This window comes from Oncorhynchus kisutch, unplaced genomic scaffold, assembly GCF_002021735.2.
Source record: "Oncorhynchus kisutch isolate 150728-3 unplaced genomic scaffold, Okis_V2 Okis05a-Okis16b_hom, whole genome shotgun sequence".
Taxonomy (NCBI): domain Eukaryota; kingdom Metazoa; phylum Chordata; class Actinopteri; order Salmoniformes; family Salmonidae; genus Oncorhynchus; species Oncorhynchus kisutch.
The window spans coordinates 5,584,784-5,612,667 of record NW_022261982.1 but is presented as its reverse complement, the minus strand read 5'-3'; the positions used below and the strand labels follow the sequence as shown (position 1 = coordinate 5,612,667).

General features: G+C 46.7%; 1 protein-coding gene across 3 annotated transcripts; it reads right to left on the bottom strand.

Moving 5' to 3' along the window:
• Nucleotides 1-346: 346 nt before the first annotated feature.
• Nucleotides 347-27,783, bottom strand: LOC109885549 (integral membrane protein GPR155). Of its 3 annotated transcripts, XM_031813465.1 has the most exons (17): nucleotides 27,707-27,783; nucleotides 26,705-27,237; nucleotides 25,129-25,307; nucleotides 23,154-23,374; nucleotides 21,011-21,185; nucleotides 19,423-19,578; nucleotides 14,870-14,953; nucleotides 10,806-10,926; nucleotides 8,891-8,975; nucleotides 8,691-8,781; nucleotides 4,381-4,750; nucleotides 4,127-4,204; nucleotides 3,814-3,932; nucleotides 2,936-3,031; nucleotides 2,793-2,857; nucleotides 2,120-2,257; nucleotides 348-736 (listed from the first exon to the last, which is right to left on the bottom strand). In XM_031813465.1, the coding sequence occupies exons 2-17, from the start codon at nucleotides 27,120-27,122 to the stop codon at nucleotides 418-420; spliced, it is 2,715 nt and encodes a 904-aa protein (XP_031669325.1). In that variant the 5' UTR covers nucleotides 27,123-27,237; nucleotides 27,707-27,783; the 3' UTR covers nucleotides 348-417. The 3 variants fall into 3 exon arrangements, with proteins under 3 accessions (XP_031669326.1, XP_031669325.1, XP_031669327.1); XM_031813466.1 differs by having other exon boundaries at nucleotides 347-736; nucleotides 25,129-25,217; nucleotides 26,705-27,760; XM_031813467.1 differs by having other exon boundaries at nucleotides 622-795; nucleotides 26,705-27,760.
• Nucleotides 27,784-27,884: the final 101 nt, after the last annotated feature.

Genomic DNA, 27,884 nt, shown 5'->3' with positions numbered 1-27,884 from the left:
GACCAGAGCCCTGTTCCCTTCATAGTGCACTACTCTTGACCAGAGCCCTATTCCCTTCATAGTGCACTACTCTCGACCAGAGCCCTGTTCCCTTCATAGTGCACTACTCTCGACCAGAGCCCTGTTCCCTTCATAGTGCACTACTCTTGACCAGAGCCCTATTCCCTTCATAGTGCACTACTCTTGATCAGAGCCCTGTTCCCTCCACAGTGCACTACTCTTGATCAGAGCCCTGTTCCCTTCATAGTGCACTACTCTTGATCAGAGCCCTGTTCCCTCCACAGTGCACTACTCTTGATCAGAGCCCTGTTCCCTTCATAGTGCACTACTCTTGACCAGAGCCCTGTTCCCTTCATAGTGCACTACTCTTGATCAGAGCCTGGATGAATTCCCCCCCCCCCTCCCCCTCTGGGAACATTACATGGCCACAGGAGGCATAATGCTGTTCCTTTCCATCGGTGGCGTCCAGCTCCTCTCAGTGAAGCGGTAGTGTAGGAGGGTGTCGTCCTTGAAGCCAAACTGGTGTGTGAGGTGTTGCAGTATCCCTCCTTGCTGGAGCTGAGCCCCATAGAGCTGGGCTTCCCTCCTGTCCCGGGTCAGACCCACCCTCACCAGCCAGTCCACTAGATCACTGCCCAGGAAAGTGGCCTGAGTCTGGGCCTGGGATGGAGGATAAGTCCCCTGACCAGGTCTCTCCCTGGAGCGCTCCCTCTCCTGAACCCTGTCTCCCTCACACCTGCGTATCAAAGGAAGGATTCAGCTACTGTCCCGTTGTTCAGGCTTTCCCCAGAAGCACTAGGGTGGAGATATGAAGGAAGAGGAGAAAGGAGAACAGAGAGAGAAAAGGAGTGCTAGTGAGGATGAGAGTTCCGTAAGAGAAACAGGAAGTCAAGAAGGTAAAAAGTAGCTACCAGGATTGTGTACCACTCCAAAACCAGAATGCATTACCAACGAAGAAGACTGTGGTAGGTTCAGTCCGTTCAGAGTGTACAATAATGCATTACCAACGAAGACGACTGTGGTAGGTTCAGTCCGTTCAGAGTGTACAATGATGCATTACCAACGAAGAAGACTGTGGTAGGTTCAGTCCGTTCAGAGTGTACAATAATGCATTACCAACGAAGAAGACTGTGGTAGGTTCAGTCCGTTCACAGAGTGTACAATAATGCATTACCAACGAAGAAGACTGTGGTAGGTTCAGTCCGTTCAGAGTGTACAATAATGCATTACCAACGAAGAAGACTGTGGTAGGTTCAGTCCGTTCAGTATACAATAATGCATTACCAACGAAGAAGACTGTGGTAGGTTCAGTCCGTTCACAGAGTATACAATACAATAATGCATTTCTAAAGACAGGATTAGTGGTAGAAACATGCAAGATATTATCTGGGGTAAAATCCTAGGCCATGCATAGAGAGGATGTTAGTAGAGAACGAGTTCAACTCGTAGGTAACATGCTAGGTATGGATTACTAGATCTGCACACGCAGTAGCATTTAACAGTCAACGGTTTATTTTTCTATTGTATTTTTTAATATTTTTTAATCATTTTACTCCTTTTCTTCCCATATTTTGTGATATCCAAATTGGTAGTTACAGTCTTGTCCCATCGCTGCAACTCCCGTACGGACTCTGGAGAGGTGAAACACAACCCTGCCAAGCCGCACTGCTTCTTGACACACTGCTCGCTTAACCCAGAAGCCAGCCGCACCAATGTGTCGGAGGAAACACTGTACAACTGGCGACCGTGTCAGCGTGCACTACGCCCGGCCCGCCACAGGAGTCACTAGAGCACGATGGGACAAGGACATCCCTGCCGGCCAAACCCTCCCCTAACCCGGACGACGCCTGGCCAATTGTGTGCCGCCTCATGGGTCTCCCGGTCGCGGCCGGCTGCAACACAGCCTGGGATCGAACCAGGATCTGTAGTGACACAGCTAGCACTGTGACGGAGTGTCTTACACCGCTGTGACACTCGAGAGACCCAAGTCAACGGTTTTAATATAGATTCTAGAGCTTTGATTCTGCACCAATCAGACGTGTCCTGGGAGTGAAATCATGCTACAAAAAATGATAAATAAATGAAATAAATGATAATTGATGTTTATGTTGTGGCCTACCTTCTGATGGGCACTATGTCCTGAACACACTGGTCTTTATGATAGCGGACAAACTGAGTGCAGGTCAGCCTGATCTCCTCTGGAACCACAGAGGGGGGCTCCTCCTCACTCTCCCTGCCCTGCCATAGGCTCACTAACCTGGGGGACAGGACACACACAGGCCCCTTAGAGGGCAGAACAACCACATCTTCTACAGCCACACTACCTGGCTCAGGCAAGTCTGACTTAGATCAGGCCTTGTGCTGACTTTGGGACAATACAACATACAGGAGGTGCTGATGTTGGGACAATACAACATACAGGAGGTGCTGATATTGGGACAATACAACATACAGGAGGAGGTGATGATGTTGGGACAATACAACATACAGGAGGTGCTGATGTTGGGGCAATACAACATACAGGAGGTGCTGATGTTGGGGCAATACAACATACAGGAGGTGCTGATGTTGGGACAATACAACATACAGGAGGTACTGATGTTGGGACAATACAACATACAGGAGGTGCTGATGTTGGGACAATATAACATACAGGAGGTGCTGATGTTGGGACAATACAACATACAGGAGGTGCTGATATTGGGACTATACAACATACAGGAGGTGCTGATGTTAGGACAATACAACGATGCACTATGCTCTCTGAAGTAAGTACCTAGTTCCTAGCTCACCTCTTCTTGAATGGCAGAATGATCAGATGCCTGTCCAGGCCAAAGATACCAAACGAAATGAAGCCCTGAGAAACATGAGAGGTAAAGTAAGCAACAGTAAAATCCCTTTCTATACTCATGATCTAATAGACACGAGAGCGTACCTGTCCATAGTTGGCCACAGCACAGAAGAACTGCAGCTCCAGGTACAGTCTACCAGGGTCCTGGTTGAACAACCACCATAGACAACTGGACAGGTTCTGAAAGACATGAGAGAGGGGGAATGAGAAGTGCACACTTCAGAGTTAACAAGTGCCGATTCAGGGAAGAGGTTTGAGATTGGAGTGAACTAGTGCACACTTCAGGGACAAGGGTAGGTAGAGAAAGGGGACACGGCCAAGCAATAAAAGAATAGAACAGTAGAACAGAATTGAACAGAACAGAATTGAACAGAGTAGAACAGAATAGAGTAGAACAGAATAGAATAGAGTAGAACAGAGTAGAATAGAGTAGAACAGAGTAGAATAGAGTAGAGTAGAGTAGAATAGAACAGAATAGAGTAGAATAGAGTAGAACAGAGTAGAATAGAGTAGAGTAGAATAGAGTAGAACAGAATAGAGTAGAACAGAATAGAGTAGAATAGAGTAGAACAGAATAGATTAGAACAGAATAGAGTAGAACAGAATAGAGTAGAACAGAATAGAGTAGAACAGAATTGAACAGAGTAGAACAGAGCAGAGCAGAATAGAACAGAATAGAGTAGAGTAGAATAGAACAGAACAGAATAGAGTAGAACAGAATAGAGTAGAACAGAATAGAGTAGAACAGAATAGAGTAGAACAGAATAGAACAGAGCAGAACAGAGTAGAGTAGAATGTAACAGAATAGAGTAGAACAGAATAGAGTAGAACAGAATAGAACAGAGCAGAACAGAGTAGAGTAGAATGTAACAGAATAGAGTAGAACAGAATAGAGTAGAACAGAATAGAGTAGAACAGAATAGAGTAGAACAGAGCAGAACAGAACCATAGATAACACTCACAGCCAGCAGGGAAACTATGAGGAGTAGACACAACAGGACATGTCTGACCAGCTGTCTGTCATCCTGGACCGGTGGACTACACGGCTGCTGCTGGGTTTCACACAGCGCCCCACACTGGCCTGGAGGGTACAGTACAACAAGTCAACAGGGTTGTATTCATTAGTGCACACCGTAGCAAAACGTTTTGCAACAGCATCACAGTCAACACAAGCCACAGTGGACACAACAGGTCAGCACGGCCCGAAGTATCAGCCCATAAACCTAGAACACAACTCCAACCAGAGCTGTAGTCATTCACGTTGTGTTCCTGTACCTGTTAGAGACGTGGGAGTGTCGTTCCTGGTGGCGCCATTGATCATGTCGGGCACGGGCTGTGTACAGCTACAACAGTCTGGGTGGAACACAACAACAACACACAGACACAGTTCTGAGTTAAATCAAACTACTCATGGTTTTTAACAATATGTTTAGGTTGGCAATTTAAGGTTTTACATACGAAATCCCCAGTAAACCAAAGCACCCAAGTTTACAGAACTAGAACAAACAATAATGTGTCTAGTGAGCTACCACTGTTGTTGCTGGTCTCTGGTGCTGAGGGCTCCAGTGGGGGGGTCTGGTCCTCCTGGTGTCCAGGGGGCCTCAGGTCCTCTATAGTACCTGTGTTGGAGGCTCTCTCCAGGGATTGGTAGTTCTGGTCCTCCTGGTGTCCAGGGGGCCTCAGGTCCTCTATAGTACCTGTGTTGGAGGCTCTCTCCAGGGATTGGTAGTTCTGGTCCTCCTGGTGTCCAGGGGGCCTCAGGTCCTCTATAGTACCTGTGTTGGAGGCTCTCTCCAGGACTTGGTAGTTCTGGTTCTCCTTGGTGCCCTGGCTGAGACCCATCAGAGAGAAACCACCTACCAAGATGCTGCAGGAGACTACTACTGCAGTACTGATGATCTGAGAGAGGGGAAAGAGAGAGCGGTAAACCTTTAGGACTGGCTCCAGATCTATGTGATGTGTAAAACCTTTAGGACTGGCTCCAGATCTATGTGATGTGTAAAACCTTTAGGACTGGCTCCAGATCTATGTGATGTGTAAAACCTTTAGGACTGGCTCCAGATCTATGTGATGTGTAAAACCTTTAGGACTGGCTCCAGATCTATGTGATGTGTAAAACCTTTAGGACTGGCTCCAGATCTATGTGATGTGTAAAACCTTTAGGACTGGCTCCAGATCTATGTGATGTGTAAAACCTTTAGGACTGGCTCCAGATCTATGTGATGTGTAAAACCTTTAGGACTGGCTCCAGATCTATGTGATGTGTAAAACCTTTAGGACTGGCTCCAGATCTATGTGATGTGTAAAACCTTTAGGACTGGCTCCAGATCTATGTGATGTGTAAAACCTTTAGGACTGGCTCCAGATCTATGTGATGTGTAAAACCTTTAGGACTGGCTCCAGATCTATGTGATGTGTAAAACCTTTAGGACTGGCTCCAGATCTATGTGATGTGTAAAACCTTTAGGACTGGCTCCAGATCTATGTGATGTGTAAAACCTTTAGGACTGGCTCCAGATCTATGTGATGTGTAAAACCTTTAGGACTGGCTCCAGATCTATGTGATGTGTAAAACCTTTAGGACTGGCTCCAGATCTATGTGATGTGTAAAACCTTTAGGACTGGCTCCAGATCTATGTTTAATTTTTTTAAATTTTATTTATTTCACCTTTATTTAACCAGGTAGGCTAGTTGAGAACACCTTTATTTAACCAGGTAGGCAAGTTGAGAACAAGTTCTCATTTACAATTGCGACCTGGCCAAGATAAAGCAAAGCAGTTCGACAGATACAACGACACAGAGTTACACATGGAGTAAAACAAACATACAGTCAATAATACAGTAGAAACAAGTCTATATACAATGTGAGCAAATGAGGTGAGAAGGGAGGTAAAGGCCATGATGGCAAAGTAAATACAATATAGCAAGTAAAACACTGGAATGGTAGTTTTGCAATGGAAGAATGTGCAAAGTAGAAATAAAAATAATGGGGTGCAAAGGAGCAAAATAAATAAATAAATAAAAATTAAATACAGTTGGGAAAGAGGTAGTTGTTTGGGCTAAATTATAGGTGGGCTATGTACAGGTGCAGTAATCTGTGAGCTGCTCTGACAGTTGGTGCTTAAAGCTAGTGAGGGAGATAAGTGTTTCCAGTTTCAGAGATTTTTGTAGTTCGTTCCAGTCATTGGCAGCAGAGAACTGGAAGGAGAGGCGGCCAAAGAAAGAATTGGTTTTGGGGGTGACTAGAGATATATACCTGCTGGAGCGTGTGCTACAGGTGGGAGATGCTATGGTGACCAGTGAGCTGAGATAAGGGGGGACTTTACCTAGCAGGGTCTTGTAGATGACATGGAGCCAGTGGGTTTGGCGACGAGTATGAAGCGAGGGCCAGCCAACGAGAGCGTACAGGTCGCAATGGTGGGTAGTATATGGGGCTTTGGTGATAAAACGGATTGCACTGTGATAGACTGCATCCAATTTGTTGAGTAGGGAGGCTATTTTGTAAATGACATCGCCAAAGTCGAGGATTGGTAGGATGGTCAGTTTTACAAGGGTATGTTTGGCAGCATGAGTGAAGGATGCTTTGTTGCGAAATAGGAAGCCAATTCTAGATTTAACTTTGGATTGGAGATGTTTGATATGGGTCTGGAAGGAGAGTTTACAGTCTAATCAGACACCTAAGTATTTGTAGTTGTCCACGTATTCTAAGTCAGAGCCGTCCAGAGTAGTGATGTTGGACAGGCGGGTAGGTGCAGGTAGCGATCGGTTGAAGAGCATGCATTTAGTTTTACTTGTATTTAAGAGCAATTGGAGGCCACGGAAGGAGAGTTGTATGGCATTGAAGCTTGCCTGGAGGGTTGTTAACACAGTGTCCAAAGAAGGGCCGGAAGTATACAGAATGGTGTCGTCTGCGTAGAGGTGGATCAGGGACTCACCAGCAGCAAGAGCGACCTCATTGATGTATACAGAGAAGAGAGTCGGTCCAAGAATTGAACCCTGTGGCACCCCCATAGAGACTGCCAGAGGTCCGGACAGCAGACCCTACGATTTGACACACTGAACTCTATCAGAGAAGTAGTTGGTGAACCAGGCGAGGAAATCATTTGAGAAACCAAGGCTGTCGAGTCTGCCGATGAGGATATGGTGATTGACAGAGTCGAAAGCCTTGGCCAGATCAATGAATACGGCTGCACAGTAATGTTTCTTATCGATGGCGGTTAAGATATCGTTTAGGACCTTGAGCGTGGCTGAGGTGCACCCATGACCAGCTCTGAAACCAGATTGCATAGCAGAGAAGGTATGGTGAGATTCGAAATGGTCGGTAATCTGTTTGTTGACTTGGCTTTCGAAGACCTTAGAAAGGCACGGTAGGATAGATATAGGTCTGTAGCAGTTTGGGTCAAGAGTGTCCCCCCCTTTGAAGAGGGGGATGACCGCAGCTGCTTTCCAATCTTTGGGAATCTCAGACGACACGAAAGAGAGGTTGAACAGGCTAGTAATAGGGGTGGCAACAATTTCGGCAGATAATTTTAGAAAGAAAGGGTCCAGATTGTCTAGCCCGGCTGATTTGTAGGGGTCCAGATTTTGCAGCTCTTTCAGAACATCAGCTGAATGGATTTGGGAGAAGGAGAAATGGGGAAGGCTTGGGCGAGTTGCTGTTGGGGGTGCAGTGCTGTTGTCCGGGGTAGGAGTAGCCAGGTGGAAAGCATGGCCAGCCGTAGAAAAATGCTTATTGAAATTCTCAATTATGGTGGATTTATCAGTGGTGACAGTGTTTCCTATCTTCAGTGCAGTGGGCAGCTGGGAGGAGTCTCCATGGACTTTACAGTGTCCCAGAACTTTTTCGAGTTAGTGTTGCAGGAAGCAAATTTCTGCTTGAAAAAGCTAGCCTTGGCTTTTCTAACTGCCTGTGTATAATGGTTTCTAGCTTCCCTGTGTGTGATGTGTAAAACCTTTAGGACTGGCTCCAGATCTGTAAAGTGTAGTCAACTCAGGGAGAACTATACAGTGGATCTGTATTCCAGTAAACTAAAATCACAGGTGGCCCCTTTCCTGAGCCCTGCCATAGAGGAAGGCAGAGTCTATTAGTATCAGGCATCCTCTCTCCTGAGCCCTGCCATAGAAGGCAGAGTCTATAGTATCAGGCATCCTCTCTCCTGAGCCCTGCCATAGAGGAAGGCAGAGTCTATAGTATCAGGCATCCTCTCTCCTGAGCCCTGCCATAGAAGGCAGAGTCTATAGTATCAGGCATCCTCTCACCTGAGCCCTGCCATAGAAGAAGGCAGAGTCTATAGTATCAGGCATCCTCTCTCCTGAGCCCTGCCATAGAAGGCAGAGTCTATAGTATCAGGCATCCTCTCACCTGAGCCCTGCCATAGAAGAAGGCAGAGTCTACAGTATCAGGCATCCTCTCTCCTGAGCCCTGCCATAGAAGAAGGCAGAGTCTACAGTATCAGGCATCCTCTCACCTGAGCCCTGCCATAGAAGAAGGCAGAGTCTACAGTATCAGGCATCCTCTCTCCTGAGCCCTGCCATAGAAGAAGGCAGAGTCTACAGTATCAGGCATCCTCTCTCCTGAGCCCTGCCATAGAAGAAGGCAGAGTCTACAGTATCAGGCATCCTCTCTCCTGAGCCCTGCCATAGAAGAAGGCAGAGTCTACAGTATCAGGCATCCTCTCACCTGAGCCCTGCCATAGAAGAAGGCAGAGTCTACAGTATCAGGCATCCTCTCACCTGAGCCCTGCCATAGAAGAAGGCAGAGTCTACAGTATCAGGCATCCTCTCTCCTGAGCCCTGCCATAGAAGAAGGCAGAGTCTACAGTATCAGGCATCCTCTCTCCTGAGCCCTGCCATAGAAGAAGGCAGAGTCTACAGTATCAGGCATCCTCTCTCCTGCCAGGAGCAGACCTCCAAGGATGAGGAACGGTATGCTGTGGAAGAGAACAACACTGTAAGGTTAGGTTTGAGGAACACAAACATACAATACACTGTTTCACACACACACACACACACACACACACACACACACACACAACGTACCCCCAGCCAAAGACCATGAAGACCCAAGGTGGAATCCTCAGAAAATTGTCCTTCTTGGTCAGAACCAAACAGAGAGGAATGAGACCTATAGTCAGACCCAGACAGAACCAAACAGAGAGGAATGAGACCTATAGTCAGACCCAGACAGAACCAAATAGAGAGGAATGAGACCTATAGTCAGACCCAGACAGAACCAAATAGAGAGGAATGAGAACTAAACAGAGAGGTACATACCAGATACAGTACAACATACCAGTCCAGACACACGGTACATACCAGTCCAGACACACGGTACATACCAGTCCAGACACACGGTACATACCAGTCCAGACACACGGTACATACCAGTCCAGACACACGGCACATACCAGTCCAGACACACGGCACATACCAGTCCAGACACACGGCACATACCAGTCCAGACACACGGTACATACCAGTCCAGACACACGGTACATACCAGTCCAGACACACGGCACATACCAGTCCAGACACACGGTACATACCAGTCCAGACACACGGCACATACCAGTCCAGACACACGGCACATACCAGTCCAGACACACGGTACATACCAGTCCAGACACACGGCACATACCAGTCCAGACACACGGCACATACCAGTCCAGACACACGGCACATACCAGTCCAGACACACGGCACATACCAGATACAGTACAACATACCAGTCCAGACACGCACGCGGTACATACCAGTCCAGACACGCGCACGGTACATACAAGTCCAGACACACGGTACATAACAGTCCAGACATGCGGCACATACCAGTCCAAACACACATGCGGTACATACCAGCCCAGACACACACGCGGTACATACCAGCCCAGACTCACACGCGGTACATACCAGACCAGACACGCGGCACATACCAGTCCAGACACACACGGTACATACCAGTCCAGACACACACGCGGTACATACCAGTCCAGACTCACACGCGGTACATACCAGTCCAGACTCACACGCGGTACATAACAGTCCAGACACGCTGCACATACCAGTCCAGACACACACACGGTACATACCAGTCCAGACACACACGCGGTACATACCAGCCCAGACTCACACACGGTACATACAAGTCCAGACACATGGTACATACCAGATACAGTACAACATACCAGTCCAGACACACACGCGGTACATACCAGTCCAGACACACACGCGGTACATACCAGTCCAGACACACGGTACATACCAGTCCAGACTCACACACGGTACATACCAGTCCAGACTCACACACGGTACATACCAGTCCAGACACACACGCGATACATACAAGTCCAGACACACGGTACATAACAGTCCAGACACACAAACGGTACATACCAGCCCAGACTCACACGTGGTACATACAAGTCCAAAGATGCGGTACATACCAGCCCAGACACACACACGGTACATACAAGTCCAGACACACGGTACATAACAGTCCAGACACGCTGCACATACCAGTCCAGACACACACACGGTACATACCAGTCCAGACACACACGCGGTACATACAAGCCCAGACTCACACACGGTACATACAAGTCCAGACACACGGTACATACCAGATACAGTACAACATACCAGTCCAGACACACACGTGGTACATACCAGCCCAGACTCGCACGCGGTACATACCAGCCCAGACTCACACACGGTACATACAAGTCCAGACACACAGTACATACCAGATACAGTACAACATACCAGTCCAGACACACACACGGTACATACCAGTCCAGACACGCATGGTACATACCAGTCCAGACACATACGGTACATACCAGTCCAGACACATGGTACATACCAGTCCAGACACATACTGTACATACCAGTCCAGACACGCATGGTACATACCAGTCCAGACACATGGTACATACCAGTCCAGACACATGGTACATACCAGTCCAGACATATGTGCTGTAGAGTGACCCATAGAGCAGTGTGAATGTCAACACCTGTCCCAAGATGTCCTCCTGCTTCACTACGAAGTTCCACAGGATCATACCGACACACACTAGGAACTACAGGGACAAGGAGAGACACATTACTATATATCACTTGTGTACAGTTGAATTCGGAAGTTTACATACATTTAAAAACGTCGTTTCACAATTCCTGACATTTAATCCTAGTATAAAACTCCCTGTCTAAGGTCAGTTAGGATCACCACTTTATTGTAAGAATGTAGAATGTCAGAATAATAGTAAAGAGAATGATTTATTTCAGTTTTTATTTCTTTCACATCCCCAGTGGGTCAGAAGTTTACATACAATCAATTAGTATTTGGTAGCATTGCCTTTAAATTGTTTAACTTGCGTCAAATGTTTCGAGTAGGATTGAGGTCAGGGCTTTGTGATGGCAACTCCAATCCCTCGACTTTGTTGTCCTTAAGCCATTTTGCCACAACTTTGGAAGTACGCTTGGGGTCATTGCCCATTTGGAAGACCCATTTGCGACCAAGCTTTAACTTCTGATGTCTTGAGATATTGCTTCAATATATCCACATAATTGTTTTTCCTCATGATGCCATCTATTTAGTGAAGTGCACCAGTCCCTCCTGCAGCAAAGCACCCCCACAACATGATGATGCCACCCCCGTGATTCACGGTTGGGATGGTGTTCTTCAGCATGCAAGCATCCCCCCTTTTCCTCCAAACATAACGATGGTCATTATGGCCAAACAGTTCTATTTTTGTTTCATCAGACCAGAGGACATTTCTTCAAAAAGTACGATCTTTGTCCCCATGTGAAGTTGCAAACCGTAGTCTGGCTTTTTTATGGCCGTTTTGGAGCAGTGGCTTCTTCCTTGCTGAGCGGCCTTTCAGGTTATGTCGATATAGGACTTGTTTTACTGTGGATATAGATACATTTGTACTTGTTTCCTGAAGGTGGCACCTTCAGGTTTTTGGAAATGGCTCCCATAATGAGCCAGACATGTGGAGGTCTACAATTGTTTTTCTGAGGTCTTGGCTGATTTTTTAAACATTTTCCCATGATGTCAAGCAAAGAGACACTGAGTTTGAAGGTAGGCCTTGACATACATCTACAGGTAAACCTCCAATTGACTCAAATTATGTCAATTAGCCTATCAGAAGCTTCTAAAGTCATGACAATTTTCAGGAATTTTCCAAGCTGTTTAAAGGCACAGTCAACTTAGTGTATATAAACTTCTGACCCACTGGAATTGTGATACAGTGAATTATAAGTTAAATAATCTGTCTGTAAACAATTGTTGGAAAAATTACTTGTGTCATGCACAAAGTAGATGTCCTAACCGACTTGCCAAAACTATAGTTTGTTAACAAGAAATTTGTGGTTGAAAAACGAGTTAATGACTCTAACCTAAGTGTATGTAAACTTCCGACTTCAACTGTATAGAATATAGAAAACATTATGTACAGTGCCTTCGTAAAGTATTCAGACCCCTTAACCTTTTCCACATTTTGTTAAGTTAGACTTATTCTAAAATGCATTCAATTCCATTTTTTCCTAATATATCGACACACAATAGCCCATAATGATAAAGTGAAAAACAGGTTTTTAGAAATGTTTGCAAATTTATTACAAATAAACTGAAATACCTTATTTACATAAGTCTTCAGACCCTTTGCTATGAGAAGCTAAATTGAGCTTAGGTGCATCTTGTTTCCATTGATCATCCTTGAGATGTGTCTACAACTTGATTGGAGTCCACCTGTGGTAAATTCAATTGATTTGACATGATTTGGAAAGGCACACACCTGTCTATATAAAGTCCCACAGATGACAGTGCATGTCAAAGCAAAAACCAAGCCTTGAGGTCAAAGGACTTATCAATGGAGCTCAGATAGGATTGTGTCGAGGCACAGATCTGGGGAAGGGTACCAAAACATGTCTGCAGCATTGAAGGGCCCTAAGAACACAGTGGCCTCCATCATTCTTAAATGGAAGAAGTTTGGAACCACCAAGACTCTTCCTAGAGCTGGCTGCTCAGTCAAACTAAGCAATCGGGGGAGAAGGGCCTTGGTCAGAAAGGTGACCAAGAACCCGAAGGTCACTATGACAGAGCTCCAGAGTTCCTCTGTGGAGGTGGGAGAACCTTCCAGAAGGACATCCATCTCTGCAACACTCCACCAATCAGGCCTTTATGGTAGAGTGGCCAGACAGAAGCCACTTCTCAGTAAAAGGCACATGACAGCTCGCTTGGAGTTTGTCAAAAGGCACCTAAAGATTCTCAGACCATGAGAAACAAGATTCTCTGGTCTAATGAAACCAGATTGAACACTTTGGCCTGAATGTCAAGCATCACCTCTGGAGGAAACCTGGCACCATCCCTACGGTGAAGCATGGTGGTGGTGGCATCACATCTGGAGGAAACCTGGCACCATCCCTACGGTGAAGCGTGGTGGTGGTAGTATCATGTCTGGAGGAAACCTGGCACCATCCCTACGGTGAAGCGTGGTGGTGGTAGTATCATGTCTGGAGGAAACCTGGCACCATCCCTACGGTGAAGCGTGGTGGTGGTAGTATCATGTCTGGAGGAAACCTGGCACCATCCCTACGGTGAAGCGTGGTGGTGGTAGTATCATGTCTGGAGGAAACCTGGCACCATCCCTACAGTGAAGCGTGGTGGTGGTAGTATCATGTCTGGAGGAAACCTGGCACCATCCCTACGGTGAAGCGTGGTGGTGGTAGTATCATGTCTGGAGGAAACCTGGCACCATCCCTACGGTGAAGCGTGGTGGTGGTAGCATCATGTCTGGAGGAAACCTGGCACCATCCCTACGGTGAAGAGTGGTGGTGGTAGCATCATGCTGTGGGGATGTTTTTCAGTGGCAGCGGCTGAGAGACTAGTCAGGATCGAAGGAAAGATGAACGGCGCAAAGCACAGAGAGATTCATGATGGAAACCTGCTCCAGAGCGCTCAGGACCTCAGACTGGGGGCGAAGGTTCACCTTCCAATAGGACAACGACCCTAAGCACACAGACAAGACAATGCAATAGTGGCTTCGGGACAAGTCTCTGAGATGTCCTTGAGTAGCCCAGCCAGAGCCCGGACTTGAACCCGATCTAACATCTCTGGGGAATCCTGAAAATAGCTGTGGTGCGATGCTCCCCATCCAACCTGACAGAGCTTGAGAGGATCTGCAGGGAAGAATGGGAGAAACTCCCCAAATACAGGTGTGCCATGTTTGTAGCGTCATCCCCAGAAGACTCAAGGCTGTAATCGCTGCCAACGGTGCTTCAACAAAGAACTGAATAAAGAGTCTGAATACTTATGGAAATGTGATATTTGCATTTGAGCTTTTTTTTTCTAAAAACGTCTTCTTTTCTAAACAGTTTTTGCTTTGTCATTATGGGGTATTGTGTGTAGATTGATGAGGCAAAAACATTTTTCATCCATTTTAGAATAAGGTTGTAATGTAACAAAATGTGGAACAAGTCAAGGGGTCTGAATACTTTCAGAATGTCCTGTATATGAAGGACATATGTAATAACCCTTTCAGAATGTACTGTATATGAAGGACATATGTAATAACCCCTTCAGAATGAACTGTATATGAAGGACATATGTAATAACCCTTTAGAATGTACTGTATATGAAATAACCCTTTCAGAATGTCCTGTATATGAAGGACATATGTAATAACCCTTTCAGAATGTCCTGTATATGAAGGACATATGTAATAACCCCTTCAGAATGTCCTGTATATGAAGGATATATATGTAATAACCCTTTCAGAATGTACTGTATATGAAGGATATATATGTAATAACCCTTTCAGAATGTCCTGTATATGAAGGACATATGTAATAACCCCTTCAGAATGTCCTGTATATGAAGGATATATATGTAATAACCCTTTCAGAATGTACTGTATATGAAGGACATATGTAATAACCCCTTCAGAATGTACTGTATATGAAGGATATATGAACTATCCCTTTCAGAATGTCCTGTATATGAAGGACATATGTAATAACCTGTGCCAGGAAGAGGTTCATAGAAAACATGTGTGGGAGCCTCTTGAACTTCTTACTGAGGAGAATGACAGCGATGGTCCACACCTACAAACACAAACACAATGTGTTTCAGTGTATCCAGTGTTTAAATACAGCTTGAACCCACTCAACTTGTCAAAAGTCTTTGCAGAGTAGATTAGAATTTTAAAAAGCCATTGGTATGAATTCTCTATCATTAAAGCTGCATTCTACACCATGGATACAGCAAGCCCTGATCAACACCATGGATACAGCAAGCCCTGATCAACACCATGGATACAGCAAGCCCTGATCAACACCATGGATACAGCAAGCCCTGATCAACACCATGGATACAGCAAGCCCTGATCAACACCATGGATACAGCAAGCCCTGATCAACACCATGGATACAGCAAGCCCTGATCAACACCATGGATACAGCAAGCCCTGATCAACACCATGGATACAGCAAGCCCTGATCAACACCATGGATACAGCAAGCCCTGATCAACACCATGGATACAGCAAGCCCTGATCAACACCATGGATACAGCAAGCCATGATCAACACCATGGATACAGCAAGCCATGATCAACACCATGGATACAGCAAGCCCTGATCAACACCATGGATACAGCAAGCCCTGATCAACACCATGGATACAGCAAGCCCTGATCAACACCATGGATACAGCAAGCCCTGATAAACACCATGGATACAGCAAGCCCTGATAAACACCATGGATACAGCAAGCCCTGATAAACACCATGGATACAGCAAGCCCTGATAAACACCATGGATACAGCAAGCCCTGATAAACACCATGGATACAGCAAGCCCTGATAAACACCATGGATACAGCAAGCCCTGATAAACACCATGGATACAGCAAGCCCTGATCAACACCATGGATACAGCAAGCCCTGATCAACACCATGGATACAGCAAGCCCTGATCAACACCATGGATACAGCAAGCCCTGATCAACACCATGGATACAGCAAGCCCTGATCAACACCATGGATACAGCAAGCCCTGATCAACACCATGGATACAGCAAGCCCTGATAAACACCTTGGATACAGCAAGCCCTGATAAACACCATTGATACAGCAAGCCCTGATAAACACCATGGATACAGCAAGCCCTGATCAACACCATGGATACAGCAAGCCCTGATCAACACCATGGATACAGCAAGCCCTGATGAACACCATGGATACAGCAAGCCCTGATAAACACCATGGATACAGCAAGCCCTGACCAACACCATGGATACAGCAAGCCCTGATCAACACCATGGATACAGTAAGCCCTGATAAACACCATGGATACAGCAAGCCCTGATAAACACCATGGATACAGCAAGCCCTGATCAACACCATGGATACAGCAAGCCCTGACCAACACCATGGATACAGCAAGCCCTGACCAACACCATGGATACAGTAAGCCCTGATAAACACAATGGATACGGCAAGCCCTGATCAACACCATGGAGTCAGTAAGCCCTGATAAACACCATGGAGTCAGCAAGCCCTGATCAACACCATGGATACAGCAAGCCCTGATCAACACCATGGAGTCAGTAAGCTATGATCAACACCATGGAGTCAGTAAGCCCTGATCAACACCATGGAGTCAGTAAGCCCTGATCAACACCATGGATACAGCAAGCCCTGATCAACACCATGGAGTCAGTAAGCTATGATCAACACCATGGAGTCAGTAAGCCCTGATCAACACCATGGAGTCAGTAAGCCCTGATCAACACCATGGAGTCAGCAAGCCCTGATCAACACCATGGAGTCAGCAAGCCCTGATGAACACCATGGATACAGTAAGCCCTGATCAACACCATGGATACAGTAAGCCCTGATCAACACCATGGATACAGTAAGCCCTGATCAACACCATGGATACAGTAAGCCCTGATCAACACCATGGATACAGTAAGCCCTGATGAACACCATGGAGTCAGTAAGCCCTGATGAACACCATGGATACAGTAAGCCCTGATGAACACCATGGAGTCAGTAAGCCCTGACCAACACCATGGATACAGTAAGCCCTGATCAACACCATGGATACAGTAAGCCCTGATCAACACCATGGATACAGTAAGCCCTGATGAACACCATGGAGTCAGTAAGCCCTGACCAACACCATGGAGTCAGTAAGCCCTGATCAACACCATGGATACAGCAAGCCCTGATGAACACCATGGATACAGTAAGCCCTGATGAACACCATGGATACAGCAAGCCCTGATCAACACCATGGATACAGCAAGCCCTGATCAACACCATGGATACAGCAAGCCCTGATCAACACCATGGATACAGCAAGCCCTGATAAACACCTTGGATACAGCAAGCCCTGATAAACACCATTGATACAGCAAGCCCTGATAAACACCATGGATACAGCAAGCCCTGATCAACACCATGGATACAGCAAGCCCTGATCAACACCATGGATACAGCAAGCCCTGATGAACACCATGGATACAGCAAGCCCTGATAAACACCATGGATACAGCAAGCCCTGACCAACACCATGGATACAGCAAGCCCTGATCAACACCATGGATACAGTAAGCCCTGATAAACACCATGGATACAGCAAGCCCTGATAAACACCATGGATACAGCAAGCCCTGATCAACACCATGGATACAGCAAGCCCTGACCAACACCATGGATACAGCAAGCCCTGACCAACACCATGGATACAGTAAGCCCTGATAAACACAATGGATACGGCAAGCCCTGATCAACACCATGGAGTCAGTAAGCCCTGATAAACACCATGGAGTCAGCAAGCCCTGATCAACACCATGGATACAGCAAGCCCTGATCAACACCATGGAGTCAGTAAGCTATGATCAACACCATGGAGTCAGTAAGCCCTGATCAACACCATGGAGTCAGTAAGCCCTGATCAACACCATGGATACAGCAAGCCCTGATCAACACCATGGAGTCAGTAAGCTATGATCAACACCATGGAGTCAGTAAGCCCTGATCAACACCATGGAGTCAGTAAGCCCTGATCAACACCATGGAGTCAGCAAGCCCTGATCAACACCATGGAGTCAGCAAGCCCTGATGAACACCATGGATACAGTAAGCCCTGATCAACACCATGGATACAGTAAGCCCTGATCAACACCATGGATACAGTAAGCCCTGATCAACACCATGGATACAGTAAGCCCTGATCAACACCATGGATACAGTAAGCCCTGATGAACACCATGGATACAGTAAGCCCTGATGAACACCATGGAGTCAGTAAGCCCTGACCAACACCATGGATACAGTAAGCCCTGATCAACACCATGGATACAGTAAGCCCTGATGAACACCATGGATACAGCAAGCCCTGATCAACACCATGGATACAGCAAGCCCTGATCAACACCATGGATACAGCAAGCCCTGATCAACACCATGGAGTCAGCAAGCCCTGATCAACACCATGGATACAGCAAGCCCTGATGAACACCATGGATACAGTAAGCCCTGATGAACACCATGGATACAGTAAGCCCTGATGAACACCATGGATACAGCAAGCCCTGATGAACACCATGGATACAGTAAGCCCTGATGAACACCATGGATACAGCAAGCCCTGATGAACACCATGGATACAGCAAGCCCTGATCAACACCATGGATACAGCAAGCCCTGATGAACACCATGGAGTCAGTAAGCCCTGACCAACCCCTTGCTTCAATCAGCTAAAGTCAGACAGGACCACACATGGAGGACAACCAAGCCTATTGAAAAGAGTGTCAAAGTCTGCCTTCTTCATTGGCCTTTCATGTAGAGAGAGCGAGAGAGATAGACAGAGAGAGACAGCGAGAGAAAAACAGAGAGAGACAGCGAGAGAGAAACAGAGAGAGACAGCGAGAGAGAAACAGAGAGAGACAGATAAGAACAGAAATAGAGAGACAGCGAGAGCAAAACAGAGAGAGAGAGAAAGAGAGAGAAACAGAGACAGAGAGAGTGAAACAGAGAGAGACAGATAAGAACAGAAATAGAGAGAGAGAAACAGAGAGACAGAGAGAGAGAGAAACAGAGAGACAGAGAGAGAGAGAAACAGAGAGAGACAGATAAGAACAGAAATAGAGAGAAACAGAGAAACAGAGAGAGAGAGAAACAGACAGAGAGAGAGAGAAACAGAGAGAGACAGACAGAGAGAAACAGAGAGACAGATAAGAACAGAAATAGAGAGAGAGAAACAGAGAGAGACAGATAAGAACAGAAATAGAGAGAGAGAAACAGAGAGAGAGAGAAACAGAGACAGACAGACAGAGAGAAACAGAGAGAGACAGAGAGAGAGAGAAAGAGAGAGACAGAGAGACAGAAACAGAGAGAGAGAAACAGAGAGAGACAGACAGAGAGAAACAGAGAGAGAGAAACAGATAAGAACAGAAATAGAGAGAGAGAAACAGAGAGAGACAGAGAGAGAGAGAAACAGAGACAGACAGACAGAGAGAAACAGAGAGAGACAGATAAGAACAGAAATAGAGAGAACCCTCACCAGTGCGACCAGGCTGACGATGCTGATGTTGAAGCTGACATTCTGCAGCTCAGTGACCAGTGGCTTGGGGTTCATCAGGGGGATGGTCAGGAGCCAGGCTGACACGTACATGATGGGGGCAGACAGGAACGTGCTGATCACCATCCCTGACGTCACCTACAGGAGGACAGACAGAGAGGTAGAGAGAGACATGTGTAAATACAAGCCTTGGCTGTCTAGAAAGGTGGCTATTAGCTAAGAAATTAAATATGAATTGATAATGTAATACTCGCCACTTCCAGCTCCATGTTGTACTGTGATGTGTGTGTGTGTGTGTTACCAACTCACCACTTCCAGCCCCATGTTGTACTGTGATGTGTGTGTGTGTGTATGTGTGTGACCAACTCACCACGTCCAGCTCCATGTTGTTCTGTGATGTGTGTGTGTGTGTGTGTTACCAACTCACCACTTCCAGCCCCATGTTGTACTGTGATGTGTGTGTGTGTGTGTATGTGTGTGACCAACTCACCACGTCCAGCTCCATGTTGTACTCTGATATGTGTGTGTGTGTGTGTGTGTGGTACCAACTCACCACGTCCAGCTCCATGTTGTACTGTGGTGTGTGTGTGTGTGGTACCAACTCACCACATCCAGCTCCATGTTGTACTGTGGTGTGTGTGTGTGTGGTACCAACTCACCACGTCCAGCTCCATGTTGTACTGTGGTGTGTGTGTGTGTGGTACCAACTCACCACGTCCAGCTCCATGTTGTACTGTGGTGTGTGTGTGGTACCAACTCACCACGTCCAGCTCCATGTTGTACTGTGGTGTGTGTGTGTGTGGTACCAACTCACCACGTCCAGCTCCATGTTGTACTGTGGTGTGTGTGTGTGTGGTACCAACTCACCACGTCCAGCTCCATGTTGTACTGTGGTGTGTGTGTGTGTGTGGTACCAACTCACCACATCCAGCTCCATGTTGTACTGTGATGTGTGTGTGTGTGTGTGTGTGTGTGTGTGGTACCAACTCACCACTTCCAGCTCCATGTTGTACTGTGATGTGTGTGTGTGTGTGTGTGTGTGTGTGGTACCAACTCACCACTTCCAGCTCCATGTTGTACTGTGATGTGTGTGTGTGTGGTACCAACTCACCACGTCCAGCTCCATGTTGTACTGTGGTGTGTGTGTGTGTGTGTGTGTGGTACCAACTCACCACGTCCAGCTCCATGTTGTACTGTGGTGTGTGTGTGTGTGTGTGTGTGTGTGTGTGTGTGTGTGTGTGTGTGTGTGTGTGTGTGTGTGTGTGTGTGTGTATGTTACCAACTCACCACTTCCAGCTCCATGTTGCACTGTGATGTGTGTATGTGTGTGGTACCAACTCACCACGTCCAGCTCCATGTTGTACTGTGGTGTGTGTGTGTGTTACCAACTCACCACGTCCAGCTCCATACTGTGATGTGATGTAATGTGTGTGTGTGTGTGGTACCAACTCACCACGTCCAGCTCCATACTGTGATGTGATCTAATGTGTGTGTGTGTGTGTGGGGTACCAACTCACCACGTCCAGCTCCATGTTGTACTGTGGTGTGTGTGTGTGTGGTACCAACTCACCACGTCCAGCTCCATGTTGTACTGTGATGCGTAGATGGCTACGCTGGGAGCAGGGGGGAACACCCCGTAGAGAAAGGCATAGTTGGACAGGCTGGAGTGGTTCAGACTGCTGCTGTTGGAACCTGTAGAGTCCAGCAGGTCGACCATGTCCTTACAGATGAGAGGCATCACCAGCCTACATAGGAGAGACAGACAACACTGTGTTAGGACACTAAGACAGTACCACTGGGACAGTACCACTAGGACAGGACCACTAGGACAGTACAGTACCACTAGGACAGTACAGTACCACTAGGACAGTACAACTAGGACAGTACCACTAGGACAGGACAGGACCACTAGTACAGGACCACTAGGACAGGACCACTAGGACAGGACCACTAGGACAGGACAGGACCACTAGTACAGGACCACTAGGACAGGACAGTACCACTAGGACAGGACCACTAGGACAGGACATTACCACTAGGACAGTACCACTAGGACAGTACAGGACCACTAGGACAGGACCACTAGGACAGGACCACTAGGACAGTACAGTACCACTCTGACAGTACCACTAGGACAGAACCACTAGGACAGGACAGTATCACTAGGACAGTACCACCAGGACAGAACCACTAGGACAGTACCACCAGGACAGAACCACTAGGACAGGACAGTATCACTAGGACAGTACCACCAGGACAGAACCACTAGGACAGGACAGTATCACTAGGACAGTACCACCAGGACAGAACCACTAGGACAGGACAGTATCACTAGGGCAGGACCACTAGGACAGGACCACTAGGACAGGACAGGACCACTAGGACAGGACCACTAGGACAGGACCACCAGGACAGTACCACCAGGACAGTACCACTAGGACAGTACAGTACCACTAGGACAGTACCACTAGGACAGTACCACTAGGACAGTACCACTAGGACAGTACCACTCTGACAGTACCACTAGGGCAGTACCACTAGGACAGGACAGCACCACTAGGACAGTACAGTACCACTAGGACAGTACAGTACACTAGGACAGTACCACTAGGGCAGTACAGTACCACTCGGACAGGACCACTAGGACAGTACCACTAGGACAGGACAGTACCACTAGGACAGGACAGTACCACTAGGACAGGACCACTAGGACAGTACAACTAGGACCACTAGGACAGTACAACTAGGACAGCACCACTAGGGCAGTACCACTAGGACAGTACCACTAGGACAGGACAGTACCACTAGGACAGGACAGTACCACTAGGACAGGACAGTACCACTAGGACACTAGGACAGTACAACTAGGACAGTACCACTAGGACAGGACAGTACCACTAGGATAGGACAGTACCACTAGGACAGGACAGTACCATTAAGACAGTACCACTAGGTCAGTACCACTAGGACAGGACAGTACCACGAGGACAGGACAGTACCATTAGGACAGTACCACTAGGACAGTACCACTAGGACAGTACCACTAGGACAGGACCACTAGGACAGTACAGTGCCATTAGGACAGTACCACTAGGACAGTACCACTAGGACAAGACCACTAGGACAGTACAGTACCACTAGGACAGGACCACTAGGACAGGACAGTACCACTAGGACAGAACCATTAGGACAGGACAGTACCACTAGGACAGGACAGTACCACTAGGACAGGACAGTACCACTAGGACAGGACAGTACCATTAGGACAGGACCACTAGGACAGTACCACTAGGACAGGACAGTACCACTACAACAGGACAGTACCACTACAACAGTACCACTAGGACAGTACCACACCACTAGGACAGTACCACTAGGACAGTACCACTAGGACATAACCATTAGGACAGTACCACTAGGACAGGACAGTATCACGAGGACAGGACCACTAGGGCAGGACAGTACCATTAGGACAGGACCACTAGGACAGTACAGTACCACTAGGACAGGACCACTAGGACAGGACAGTACCACTAGGACAGTACAGTACCACGAGGACAGTACCACTAGGACAGTACAGTACCACTAGGACAGGACAGGACCCTATTTACGACAGCAGTAATGCAGTTGTCAGCACCCTATCCATCCATTCCCACAGGGTAGGTTGATAACGACTTGAAGGAATGTCAGTTCTTGACATTTCTGTAACTCACAGTTTGGCAGTGATGAGCAGGATAAGGGCTACTCCAGTAGACCTGGTGAGTTTGGCCACCTGTCCCACCATAGATAGTCCCAGGTAGAAGAGAGCTGCTCCTCCGAAGGAGTTGGCCAGGCCATCCACAAACTCCTCCATCACAGCAGGGATCCTCTGGCCCAGGGCAAAGTGGGACACGATTCCGACCACCACCATGAACACTATCGGGTTCTTCAGTACCTATAAAATAGATTTGAATAAAAGTGGGACACAATGCCCACCAGCCACCACTGTATAGAAGAACACTTTACTGTCCACTTTCCTTACAGTCTACAAAAATGTGTCTTATTGCCGTTAACCCAACCCCCTAAGACACCCTGACACCATGTTTTAACCCAACCCCCTAAGACACCCTGACACCATGTTTTAACCCCCTAAGACACCATGTTAACCCAACCCCCTAAGATGCATCCTGACACCATGTTTTAACCCCCTAAGACACACCCCGACACCATGTTTTAACCCCCTAAGACACTCCCCGACACCATGTTTTAACCCCCTAAGACACTCCCCGACACCATGTTTTAACCCAACCCCCTAAGACACACCCCGACACCATGTTTTAACCCAACCCCCTAAGACACCATGTTAACCCAACCCCCTAAGACACATCCTGACACCATGTTTTAACCCAACCCCCTAAGACACCCCCTGACACCATGTTTTAACCCAACCCCCTAAGACACCATGTTAACCCAACCCCCTAAGACACACCCTGACACCATGTTAACCCAACCCAAGACACCCCCTGACACCATGTTTTAACCCAACCCCCTAAGACACCATGTTAACCCAACCCCCTAAGACACACCCTGACACCATGTTTTAACCCAACCCCCTAAGACACCATGTTTTAACCCAACCCCTAAGACACATCCTGACACCATGTTAACCCAACCCCCTAAGACACACCCTGACACCATGTTTTAACCCACCCCCCTAAGACACATCCTGACACCATGTTAACCCAACCCCCTTAGACACACCCTGACACCATGTTTTAACCCAACCCCCTAAGACACACCCTGACACCATGTTTTAACCCCCTAAGACACACCCTGACACCATGTTTTAACCCCCTAAGACACACCCTGACACCATGTTTTAACCCCCTAAGACACACCCTGACACCATGTTTTAACCCCCTAAGACACACCCTGACACCATGTTTTAACCCCCTAAGACACACCCTGACACCATGTTTTAACCCCCTAAGACACACCCTGACACCATGTTTTAACCCCTTAAGACACACCCTGACACCATGTTTTAACCCCCTAAGACACACCCTGACACCATGTTTTAACCCCCTAAGACACACCCTGACACCATGTTTTAACCCCCTAAGACACACCCTGACACCATGTTTTAACCCCCTAAGACACACCCTGACACCATGTTTTAACCCCCTAAGACACACCCTGACACCATGTTTTAACCCCCTAAGACACACCCTGACACCATGTTTTAACCCCCTAAGACACACCCTGACACCATGTTTTAACCCCCTAAGACACACCCTGACACCATGTTTTAACCCCTTAAGACACACCCTGACACCATGTTTTAACCCCCTAAGACACACCCTGACACCATGTTTTAACCCCCTAAGACACACCCTGACACCATGTTTTAACCCCCTAAGACACACCCTGACACCATGTTTTAACCCCCTAAGACACACCCTGACACCATGTTTTCTAGCCTTTATTATTCACTGTGATATTAAGATGTTTTTCCATTCTTATCACAGCTAGCTAACAGATACACAGATCCTTTCACTCTAATTTCTTTGTTACAAAATCCTACGTATTTACAATTTTTATTGAATGTTAAATATGTTCCTAGTCCAATAAAGAATAAAGCACCATTTAATGTCATTTGCAAAACAAAGAAAAAACTATTGATCACAGAAGAAAGCAAGATGAAATGACCTGCAGCAGCACCACTCTGACGATCTGCAACTTGCCCTGCTGTCTCTCTGGGTGGTCCTTCCACTTCTGGACCTCACAGAAGGCAAATCCTATGGGATTGAGGAACATCAGGGAGACAGGAGCCACCAGGTAGATGTACTGCAGGTACTCTGGATATGTGTTCCTGTACAGGGCGTCCACTGCAGGGACGGGGGGTGGCAGATGTTATTGTATGGTTTCCAAACCACTCCTCAGGGACTCCCAGATGTTCCAACAAATACAGAGCATTCGGAAAGTATTCAGACCCCTTCCATTTTTCCACATTTTGTTACGTTATTCTAAAATTGATTAAATTAAATGTTTTCCTCATCAATCTACACACAATACCCCATAATGACATCACAATACCCCATAATGACATTACAATACCCCATAATGACATTACAATACCCCATAATGACATTACAATACCCCATAATGACATTACAATACCCCATAATGACATTACAATACCCCATAATGACATTACAATACCCCATAATGACATTACAATACCCCATAATGACAAAGCGAAAAGAGGTTTTGATAAGTGTTTGCAAATGTATTAAAAATAAACAGAAATAAATTATTTACATAAGTATTCAGACCCTTTGCTATTAGACTATAAATTGAGCTCAGGTGCATCCTGTTTCCATTGATCATCTTTGAGCTGTTTCTACAACTTGGAAAGGCACACACCTGACTACGTAAAGGTCCCAGTTGACAGTGCATGTCAGAGCAAAAACCAAGCGGCACGTCTGGAAGAAACCTGAAACCATCCCTACGGTGAAGCGTGGTGGTGTCAGCATCATGTAGTGGGGATGTTTTTCAGCGGCAGGGACTGAGAGACTAGTCAGGATCGAGGGAAAGATGAACGGAGCAATGTACAGAGAGATCCTTAATGAAAACCTGCTCCAGAGCACTCATGACCTCAGATTGGGGCGAAGGTTCCCCTTCCAACAGGACAACGACCCTAAGCACACAGCCAAGACAACGCAGGTGTGGCTTAGGGAAAAGTCTCTGAATGTCTTTGAGTGGCCCAGCCAGAGCCCGGACTTGAACCCGATCGAACATGTCTGGAAAGACCTGAAAATAGCTGAGCTGCAATGCTCCCCATCCAACCAAGGAGAGAGCTTGAGAGGATCTGCAGAGAAGAATGGGAGAATCTCCCCAAGCTTGTAGCATGATACCCAAGAAGAGTCAAGGCTGTAATCACTGCCAAAGGTGCTTCAACAAAGAACTGAGTAGAGTCTGAATACTTATGGAAATGTGATAAATATATATTTTTTAATAAATGTGCAAAAAATGTCTAAACCTGTTTTTGCTTTGTCATTATGGGGTATTGTGTGTAGATTGATGACGGTAAAAACTATGTAATCAATTTTAGAATGAGACTGTAACGTAACAACGTGGAAATAGTGAAGGGGTCTGAATACTTTCAGAATGCACTGTGTGTGGAACGGCTGGGACTGTTTTGAGAAAGAGGTTGAACTTTCCAAAGAAAAATAAACTGGCCCTATTGTACTACGATCACATTCCAAAAGACAACTATCCTCACCAATGGGATACCCCAGGGCGAAATCGTTGCTCTGCGTAGCGAAGATGGAGTAGAGTCCTGCCTTGCTGTACCTGCTTTCCGGACTGGCCACCGCTAGCGTCAGAACACACACCAGGACGAACACCGACACCTTGGCTATCAGGATACTCCACAGGAACGACCAGATCACGTTATTAAAGTCCAACAGAACCATGTTCTTGAAGAGCAGCGCCGGGAGGGCGAATTTAGACACAAAGTTCCCTAATCCTTTAGCTTGACAGGAGGTGATTATGTCCGTCCTACCGGCGATGTATCCACACAGGATGATCCCAAAACACTCCAGGAGAGCCGGGAAGAGCTTGTCGATAGACATGGCTTGGGTGGAGGAGAGGGGATTGTGGGATATGTTCTTGCCATGGATGGCTACGTAGGTGTCCATGGTTGTTTTGTGGTTGTAGGAGCACTAAATTACTTCACCGATGGGAATATTTTCGATATCAGAGTACAGAACAGTCACGCTGGGCACCAGTTCAGGATAATACATCCGTAATGCCCTTGTTGAAACAATAATAATCGGTGAGTTGTAGTAGGATAAGTCATACACTTTTTTGGTTGTCAGAAAAACAAATGTAGTACCAAAGACCAATAGCGTTTCCTGACCAAGTGACAAGTCTAGGATAAAGTCCTGGCCCTACCAAGGAGAGGGTGAATCTGTTACGAGGAGTGCAGTGCTGATGACATGCATACCACAGATATTGCATTATAGCCTACTCCCAACTGTGCATTGAGACTGCTTTCAAAACTAGTCATGGGGGATTTCAGCATGTGAGGATTGACAGAGTTAACCTTTTATACGTGTAGCTCGTGATGTCTTAAACGATGCCAATTATTGGTTTTGGCGCTAGGTACTGTAGCTAGCTAAAGTTAGCATGCTATTCGTTGATAGTAACAGTTACATTAACGTCAGTTAGCTCGCGTGCTAAAAACATATTGCGAAAATACAACAAGATAAAAGCGTCATACCTTGCACATCTGGTAACGAGATATTGCATATTTAACATGCGATTGTCTTTTTTTTTTTTTATAAAAATGTAGCTATATAAACGTTAGTCTAACTCTTCCTATCTACTGCTGTTGACAGCTAGCTAACGGTAGTACAAACGCATGCTATTATCATTTGGCGTAAAGCTATTCGGGATCC